Source organism: Sinocyclocheilus rhinocerous, unplaced genomic scaffold (genome assembly GCF_001515625.1).
Source record: "Sinocyclocheilus rhinocerous isolate Xijiao unplaced genomic scaffold, SAMN03320098_v1.1 scaffold1211, whole genome shotgun sequence".
NCBI lineage: Eukaryota > Metazoa > Chordata > Actinopteri > Cypriniformes > Cyprinidae > Sinocyclocheilus > Sinocyclocheilus rhinocerous.
In genome coordinates, this window is record NW_015670979.1 from 776712 (window position 1) to 787051 (window position 10340).

Consider the following 10340-nt stretch of genomic DNA (forward strand, 5'->3'; position numbering starts at 1 on the left):
ATGGGCTGTCAAAATTAGCGCGTTAACGCAGGCGATTAATTTTTTCAGTTTAACGCGTAAAAAATATTTAACGCCGTTAACGCAGGGGCGGGGCTAGTATTGGCCACCCCACTCACAACTGCTGCCTCTGTCTCTTTTTTCTTGTTAGTCTCAGAACGTCTTTACGAGCACATCAAACAGGAGACGTTTCAGACGCACACTCCACTTCACCTCAGCGCCAGGCGCGAGTCAAACGAGCGCGGAAACGGTACTGTAGGCTACTGGGCGCGCGCTCTTCAATTGCACGCACAAAGGCGCCGGCGCGCGCTGTGGCCTTTATCATTTCATATCAAAGCGCGAAGGAAACGACGTGCATGCAGTGTCGTGGTCAGTTAAGTCATGAAGGCGATTAAAGCTGCCTTAAAACTGGTGGTCAGTTAAGTCATGAAATTACCAAAAAGGCGATTAAAGTTGCCTTAAAACTGTGCATGCATGTAAGTATTTGTTATAGATGAGTCACATTTAAGAACATAAATGAAGAACATTTCAGAGAACATATCTCTGAAAAGCAATGGTTTTCAAAACTGTCCTGGAGCACCCAGGCACTGTCTCCATCATCTAACACACCCGATTCAGCTCGTCAGCTCATTAATAGAGACTTTAAGACCTGAAGTGGGTCAGAAAAGGTAAAGAGAGTTGAGAGAAAATACGATGCGTGTCAGATCCGCGTCACGTTCAGCAGTGGCAGCTCTTAAAGAAACTGCACCCAAAATAACCTATTAACCCAGCTGCTGTGATGTCCGTTCATCAAAGAACAAAAGAAAAAAAAGAGGAAATTAATAACTTTTATAGCTTTAAGGATTCAACTATATTTAATTTAGAATTTAGTGTTTGATAACTTTATTCAATTTCTGTATATTTTCTACTTGCTGAAGGGCACAGGTAGCTAAATATATATATATATAGTATTTATTGTGCCTTTTGTATTTCATTTCAAATGTATTTGATTGCAATTATTGATATATTACTACTTTCTATTCATCAAAGATTGTATCAGAAAGGAAAAAGAAATATCCCTGATGAATATTTTATAGTTAGACTTTATAATAAAACTTTAAAAAACATATTTGACACATGTGGTAACATATTCCATGTCATTTCTGCTCTGCCTTGTTATCAGCATCAGCATTTTGTTCTTCAAAACGGATTTTATTTGACATGTCAATGATTCAGGCAGCCTGGGTAAAATGCATTAGTTCCCAAGCAGTGACAGCGAGAAGACACGTTTGCTTTGTTAAAATAACACAATTTATCCTAATTTTTCCCTGAAATTTGATCCAGTTTGAAAGGCAGTCGTGCAGAAATTTGTTTATTTGCCTTTGTTTAAAAACAATACAGATGGCTTGATGAGGCCAACACGGAGAGAATTGCATTATGGATCATCACTCGACACAAAGCAATGAGTGTGTTACGTGTACACGCTATCGTCCTGTTTTGAGAAGCATGATGTGGTTGCCAAGCAGAACGTTTTTTTTTTTTTTTCATTTAGCCGCTGCCTTTTTGTTTCGTTCCTATTATATTCTGCCCCCTTCCACCTTTTCTCGCTTTTCGTGCAGTTATTAGCATTGTGAGCGGCTTGTAATAATGGCCCCAATCCATCACGAATGCCCTTCACTTCACCAAACAAAGCATTGAGACTCACGCTAACACAATGTAATGCAGCTACCCGCAACATCAAATGTTTTCCTATTCATTCAGAACCTTGAAAAACCCAACTTAAGTATCAATTAAGTGTCAATTATATAAATATCAAAGTATTTGTTTAAAAGTCAAAACATAGATGATTTTACAGCCGATGTCCATAGCATGTAAGAAATACATTGCAAGACCTTTAATAAGTTGCCTTAAAAACCTTTAACTCAAGCATCAACAAAGCGAATAACTAATATATACTGGAAAATGTTAAAAGGGGAAAAAATAGATTTTTTTTTATTATTATTATCAATAATAATAATACATTTATTTTTTATTAATAGAAGTCTTTAAATTAGGAATAATTCACAATATAGTAACTCTTGTTGTATTTTTGTATGGTTTGGATTTTTTCTATGTTTGATACACATTTCCATTACTTTTAACATTTTAAAATTTCAGTTAAAATTTGTTCTGTTGCAGTTTGACATTTTTATTTTTGTCAGCTAATGTTTTATGCAATTTAAGTCTGAGTTAAATGGACTAAAAAATAAATAAAATGACATATTGACCACATTTAAAGGACATTTTTTTTATCAAAAGTAAAAATAAACCTGTGTAAAAATTAGATCTAGAAAAATTAGACAAATTATAATGTGGGCCTGCATATATCTAATTTTTGTGTGCTTTCCTTTTTCTTTTAGGACCGAGGAGTAAAGGAAGATGAGTTGCAGAGCATATTAAACTACCTGCTAACCATGCATGAGGTAAAACTGATCAATAAACGGAGCAAAGGTCTTGTGGTCTACTTTTATTTAGCCTTTATTAAACAAACCTTGTTCCATGTTCTTTAAGAAAAACAAGCTGCTTTAATTTGTCTGGAAGGCTGAAATGTTCACCTTAGGAGTCAGAAGTATTTAAGTCCATCAGGAAGGTGCTAATTTTATCCTGAAAGCTGCATTAATGCTTTGAGTCCCATGAAATTGCAGTAATGCACCATCTCTGCAGCCATTTGATTGAAAACAATCCTGAAAACTGCTAGTTAAGTGCAGCATTATATAACACCCAGACATTTTAAGGGTATCTGGTGGATCGTTACAGTCTACTGTTGTTTGGTTCACTGTCTGTTTGTTCATTTTTCTCTCCGGCAGGATGAAAACATCCATGATGTGCTCCAGCTCTTGGTCGCGCTCATGTCTGAGCACCCTGCCTCCATGATCCCTGCTTTCGACCAGAGGAATGGAATACGGTGAGGCCTCGGGGACAAACAGCTCTTGCATAGTCCGATTACGTAATTGAAATAGATTTGGGCTGTCACAGCTGCATCAATCACATTCCCTCTCGCCTCACAACCCATCGCAAGGGACTTAAGTGCTTGTTTGAACTGCCCACCCTATGAATTCACACCCTCTGGGTATCTTTATGGCATTTTATTACTAAGGCTGTCAATTGATATGTAATCCCGATTGTTCTCATAATTTTTCCATAGTTTTCCATAGTTATAGTCCATTCAAAAATAAAAATTCTGTCATCATTTGCTCAACCTCATGTCATTCCAAGTAACCTTCTTTCTTTGGTAGAAGATATTTTGAAGAATGTGGTAACCAGCCAGTTAACCCATGGTTTACTCCTCTCACTCGCATCTATATTTCTCAAACTGCACAGCAAGTGAAAACACAGGATGCAAATCTGCAATGATTCAATAATGAAACCACATTTCCCACAATTTATGTATCTCCGTTATTTACTTTTCAGAGTCATCTACAAGCTCCTGGCCTCCAAAAGCGAGAGCATACGAGTCCAAGCTCTCAAAGTTCTCGGCTACTTCCTGAAACATCTGGGACACAAGTGAGTATTAATGATCAAAACATTTGTGTGAAGACCTTGCTTTGTATATGAGCATACAAAGTTGTATTTGGTATGTTAGCACACAAAGAAACCTCAGCTGGGTCATTCCTACTGTGCGGTTAATTGTCATGTTAAGTTTCTTCATTTCAAGTTCTTGAGCTTAAGCAGTGCATATTTCTGAAAGTCTCATACATTATAACCTCTTTATAGAAATAGTCCCTTCAATTACAACACAGCTGGAGTTTTAGGAGTTCAAAAGGTTCCGCATGGACAGAAATGACCCGACCCTTTCAGGAGGGGAAATTTAGAGAATAAGTGTTCTGTAGCTGACAGGAAGTGTTAAAAGCATGAGCAACTGCTGGAATATTTGTCCTGACAGTTCGTGTGTCCGGCAAGGCAGAGCTTTAGACAATATGCTACAAAGAAAACAATTTGGTAATTAAACTATTTTCACACAGAAATTGCTAGTAAATATCACAATTAATTACATAGAAATTCCAAGAAACAAATCAAATTAAATGTGAAATCTTGAAGGAGAAAGACTTAAATATAAATATATAAGACTGAAATAATCTTTGTTTTATTTTACAATGTATTAAAGGGGTCATATGATGCGATTTCTCCTTTTCTTTAATGTGTTATGTGGCTGTTTGTGCATGTATATGATCTGCAGAGTTACAAAGCTCAAAGTCTCCCACAAAAGGATTTATTCTATCTAAAAGAGAAGGCTGATCCAAACCGGGCTAAAATGCCTTGTTCAAACACGCCCCCACATGTCTACGTCACGATGTGGAAATATTTGCATAATGCCGCCCAAATATACACGCAAAGAAAGAAGGCATGGTTTCAGGAGAGGCGGGGCATAGAGGACCTACAATAATGTACAATATTTGAAAAATAATGTGTTTTTTGAACATTAAAGTGTCAACATATTCTGTTACACCAAATAATGATCTTTAAAATAGCATCATATGACCCCTTTAAGGTTATTCATCATAATTCAGACACTTTCCTGCTTAAATATAAAATCAGATTATTAAAAAAAAAAACACTTGTTAATCCTTCAAATAGAATATATAATAAAATCTGGTTAGTGTCATTTCCCAAACTTGTTTTTCCCCATTTTTTTTATTTATTACTAATATTTAGGAAATTTAGCTTTATGTTAGACACGCCCACGTGCAGAACTGTGTGTGTCATTAATTTGCATATTAATTTGTCATATGCATCTTCAGCCTTGTCTGAGTGGTGAATTAAATGTATTTGTCCGGCGGTCTTTGTGCTGTCATGTCCCCTCCCCCTGACTGATGTGCTCGGGAACACTGATGTCTCTGAAAGGCTGTAAGAGGGCCACTGACAGCTGTGTGTTGTGTGTGTGTGTGCCCTTGAGGAGTGCGATGTCACTTCTAATCACATCAGTGTGCCAGTTGCTTGCGTCTCCTCATTGATCTTAATGGTGTGGAAGGCTGTGGGGTAAAATTGAACCAGTGAGTGAGTTTATACCTGCCTTTGCATTGTCAATGTCACTGCAAACAACATGTCACATGCGCCTCTTATCTCATCTCCCCCTGTGCTCTGTGTGTGTGTGTGTGTGTGTGTGTGTGTGTGTGTGTGTGTGTGTCTGTGTGCAGGGGGAAGGTGGAGATCATGCACACACACAGCCTCTTCACGTTGCTCGGAGAGCGACTAATGATGCACACCAGCACTGTGACCATCACCACCTACAACACGCTCTATGAGGTATCCACTTGTCTGAACGAAACGGTTCTAGGTTAAACACTTTCTGTATACAATGCATTATAAAGGTATTTCTAAAGGTCCTCTCAGTATGTTTTGCTCTCTGTGATATGGCAGCTGTCACAAATGGAGAATCCATTGTAGAAATTCTCTATATGGTTATATGATTATAACTACCATGATTAATTTTTACTAGAAGCAGAAGTGTCCAATAACAAGAAATATTCATGTCTGTGTAAAACGAGGGGAAAATACACTTCAATGCATTTTAATAAATTTATGGTGCCATTGTAATCATTTATATCTATTAATAAATATTTATTGCCACAGTTATTAAAACAATGAGCCACGAGGCCATGCATGCAGTGATTTTACCAAGAGTAAAAGGTTTTTTTAGGCATGAAAAGTGTTTGAAGCAGCTTTATGATAAACAGCATTGTTTATTAAAATGATAATATCCAAGTGCCGGGCAATTTAGGAATATGGTGTATTAAAATAGAATATATTAAATAATGTGTTAGCAAAAATATTATTCATTATTATTATTTATATTCAGATATATTTTAACAAATTATTAAGGCTTCCTTGAGAGCGTTCTCTCTGAAACCTTATCTTTAATATATTTATAAGAATGATGATAATGTGTATTTGAATAACTGATTTCTGATCTAATCAAACTGAATTTTGTCTAATGTAGATCTTAACAGAACAGGTTTGCACTCAGGTGGTGCATAAGCCTCACCCAGAACCCGATTCTACAGTCAAGATCCAAAACCCCAGTAAGTCTGATGTTCATTTCATTTCTAGTTATTTTATCAGATCAATTTCAACACACATCAGATCAATCTCTCTCTCAATTCTCTCTCTCCTTCTTTTTGATTTTCTCAGTGATTCTGAAGGTTATGGCTACGCTGCTTAAAAGTTCCTCCCCCAGCGCTGAGCTGATGGAAGTACGACGCCTCTTCCTGTCCGACATGATCAAACTCTTCAGTAACAGCAGAGAGAACAGACGGTAAGCTGTTTATATACACTAGTGGTGAATACTAAATCTGTGTTTAGGTTTTTTGTCTAAAGTAAATTCATGTTCTGAATGTACAGTTTTTTCATGTTAAGGCCAATAGAAGGCCATTTAGCATTGAATATCAATGAGCAAACAATTCATAACTTTTTACTGTTGAGTAAAAAGGCACTTCCTCCCTTAGATCCTCTGAGAAAACACCCCTGACACACATACAAACAAAACCTAATATTTATAGATAAACATACAAAAGAATTTCACAAGATGAATCACACATCATACAATTCCCCTCTTACGTACAAACATGCCCACAGAAACCCAGACATATGCAGACACTACAATATGTTTACACAAGCAAGCTGTATGCAAACATCAGAAGCATTTAGCCTCTCCCTCTCAGTGGGAAAGATGCTCCCTCCTATTAAATCAATTAGTGTCATAATTAATGCATTAAGGAATGAAGATTTGTAGTGGCATTCTCTCTGCATTGTTCCGTTTCATGGGCTCCTGTGGAGGCTAAGCCTGACTGTCACCTGTTGGACTCAGGTTAGCCTTATTTGCTCATTAATAAGATTTAGGTACATTGAGAGAGAGAGTGTGTATGTGTGTGTCTGCACACTTCTATCCTAAATAAGCCCACGGCACACCATGCATCCAGGCCCACTCAGTCAGCTGCTGCCATGGTTACAACTGCATACCAAAATCACAATGCATATTTTAGCAGTGGTGAAGTGGGACTGCTTGTTTCTGTATTCCATAACAAGCCCGGCATTCTGAAGTGAGCAGACGTGTCTGGAATCTGAGATGAGAGGAGTATTTCCAGCAAGTTCTAACAATCATAAACCACTCCCTCCTTAGTACTTTGCGTAGGCTGTTTGTCTTTATGTGGTTCTGATGCGTTCAGCTTTTGTTTACAGAGTGATTCTCTAAGTTTAGATTTGATTTAGTTCTGATTACATAGAGTGAAGGTTTCCAGGTTTCCATTACTGGAACGAATTCAACATGGGGTAATAATTAGGTCATGGGACTATAATATAGCTTACGACTGTTTGAAATATTTATCAGAGCATAATTTGCAATATTTCACACACTATTTTAGCAGTGGTGAAGTGGGACTGCTTGTTTCTGTATTCCATAACAAGCCCGGCATTCTGAAGTGAGCAGACGTGTCTGGAATCTGAGATGAGAGGAGTATTTCCAGCAAGTTCTAACAATCATAAACCACTCCCTCCTTAGTACTTTGCGTAGGCTGTTTGTCTTTATGTGGTTCTGATGCGTTCAGCTTTTGTTTACAGAGTGATTCTCTAAGTTTAGATTTGATTTAGTTCTGATTACATAGAGTGAAGGTTTCCAGGTTTCCATTACTGGAACGAATTCAACATGGGGTAATAATTAGGTCATGGGACTATAATATAGCTTACGACTGTTTGAAATATTTATCAGAGCATAATTTGCAATATTTCACACACTATTAAAAAAAGGAATACAAAATAAAATCACAACATTAATGTTGAGTATGAAAAATGGATATGGATATTGATTTTTAAATGTTTAAAAAATTACATTTAACGGTGTTATTAAAGTAATAGTGTTTTGGAAGATTAACTTAAATTGAGCATTAGATGACTCAAAGGTAATTTAAATGTAAAAATAGAGGAAATGAGCATGCATAAATTTAGTATCTTTCGAAAACCATGTTTTCCATTAGTGTATAGCCACTGTTAAAAACAGGTGTCGTAAAAATTTAGCGGCAGATCTTTTACATCAGTTAACATTCTGCATGAGTGAAGAATTAGTCCATTCTATCTAAATTGGCATCATGGTGTCATTGTAATGTGTGTAGGTGTCTGCTGCAGTGTTCAGTGTGGCAGGACTGGATGTTCTCTCTGGGCTACATTAACCCAAAGAACCCAGAGGAGCAGAAGATCACTGAAATGGTCTACAACATATTCCGTATCCTGCTTTACCATGCCATCAAGTATGAGTGGGGAGGCTGGCGCGTGTGGGTGGACACACTCTCCATCGCCCACTCCAAGGTTAGAGCAAACCAATCTGCAGCTCTTAGCTCTTTTCTTGATATATTTAGTTTCGTAAAATCATATTTAATGGTTTTAATGCATTTCTTATGTCAGTGAAGGATGAAACAGTTGTTATTTTTAGCGTCTCCACTCTATGGCCTTGTCTTTTGGTCATACTACTAACAGTAATTGTATTTGATTTTAGTTAAACGGACAAGTCTTTTTTTTTTCTAATTGGATAAAGTGATCCAGTTGAATCCATCTAATGGTGAAGATGATAAGATAAAAATCTGCTTGGAAAGTAGACTAGCACAAAGGTAGACTTACAACCACTACTACCCACCTCTTTAGGTGACCTATGAGGCGCACAAAGAGTACCTGGCAAAGATGTACGAGGAGTACCAACGACAAGAGGAAGAGAACATCAAGAAAGGAAAGAAAGGTTCCGTCAGCACAATTTCCGGCCTTTCCGCCCAACCCACCACTGTCAACGGAAACCTGGAGATCCGCGAGATCGATGACACATCTCAGACGCAAACACCAGAGAGCGAGGCAGACTATGGAGAAAACGCAGACTCTCGGAACCTGCTGGCCGAGACCAAAGGTCCAGAGGGCGAAGCTGAAAGGTCGGCCGCAGGGGTACGTGTGGAAGTCCATGACTTGCTGGTGGACATCAAAGCTGAGAAGGTGGAGGCTACAGAGGTTAAATTAGACGATCTGGATCTGTCCCCGGAGGTTCTTGGAAGAGGAGGTGGCATGGAGAATGGTCCCTTGGTGGAAGTAGACTCGCTGTTGGACAGCGCCTACTGTGCAGCAGTTCACAAGCTCAATGGGAGTCTTGTCCCCAAAGAGGAGGAAAGCGTTGTGGTGGGATTGACTGAAGACGATGGGAACCTGGGTCCTCTAATCACACTGGCAGATGAAAAGGACAGCGTTCCCAGCAACAATGGCTTCCTGTTCCCCAAGGTGGATGAGAAGCTGCTTCCCTCATTGGCGTCGACGGAGCCCCTGGTGCTGCCCAGCCCTGAACAGCCCCATTGTCCAACAACTCCACACACTTCAAGCGCCAGTGACGACCTCAGCCTGCTGGCCCACATGACTTCTTGTGGTTCAGATCTGGTTCAAACCCCAAGTGGCCTAACAGAAGATGATGGGTTTAAGTTGCACAGCTCCTTGGCGGACATCAGCACACTGGCAGAAACCGAGGCTCAGGCTGCAGCCAGGACAGCAGAGTGTTTGGAGCAAGAGGTTGGGGAGGCCAGGGCAGGAAAGAGCGGAGGGGACGCAGCCAGCACCACTTCAGACACAGAGAGATCCGACGATGGAAAGGACAAAGAAATTAAGAAGATTCAGACTACAGCCACCACGCAGGTGCGAATCACTCATTATATCTTTTGATTTTATTTTTTATTTGTTGTGTTTGCCCACCGATGGTAATTCTTGGAAAGGTTTACTCACCCTCATGTTGTGCCAAACCTGTATGGCTTTCTTTCTTTTGTGGAATACAAGAAGACATGTTAGGAAGAATGTTCATGATGCTCTTTTCCAGTGAGTTTCTAGTGAGTCTGGACACCTTGATTAGCTGGATCAGGTGTGTTTAATTTGGGCTGGAGCTAAACTCTGCTGGAAGGTGGCCCTGTAGGAGCAGGGTTAAACACCCTTGACACTAATGAGATTTGAAATTTGTGGGAAAGGAGAATATTTAGAGGATGTAAAAAAAAAAAAAGTAGTAACGAAAGAAGTTAAAGGGGTCATATGACGTTGCTAAAAAGAACATTATTTTGTGTATTTGGTGTAATGCAATGTGTTTATGTGGTTTAAGGTTCAAAAACACATTATTTTCCACATACTGTACATTATTGTTTCTCCTCTATGCCCCGCCTTTCTGAAACGCCTTTCGATTTTTACAAAGCTCATCGGTCTGAAAAAGCAAGGTGTGCTCTGATTGGCCAGCTATCCAGTGCATTGTGATTGGCCGAATACCTCAAGCGTGTGACGGAAATGTTACGCCCCTTACCATAATTGTGATGCCCTGTCCGGCCGGAGCG

General features: G+C 39.0%; 1 protein-coding gene across 1 annotated transcript in view; it reads left to right on the forward strand.

Annotated features, from left to right (window-relative positions):
• LOC107734430 (neurobeachin) overlaps nt 1–10340 on the forward strand; it is a 128615-nt gene that overhangs the window by 92372 nt on the left and 25903 nt on the right. Inside the window, 8 exon segments of the mRNA XM_016546381.1 lie at nt 2376–2438; nt 2823–2920; nt 3427–3519; nt 5151–5259; nt 5954–6035; nt 6145–6268; nt 8118–8310; nt 8644–9663. Of these exon segments, the coding sequence (XP_016401867.1) occupies nt 2376–2438; nt 2823–2920; nt 3427–3519; nt 5151–5259; nt 5954–6035; nt 6145–6268; nt 8118–8310; nt 8644–9663 (1782 nt within the window).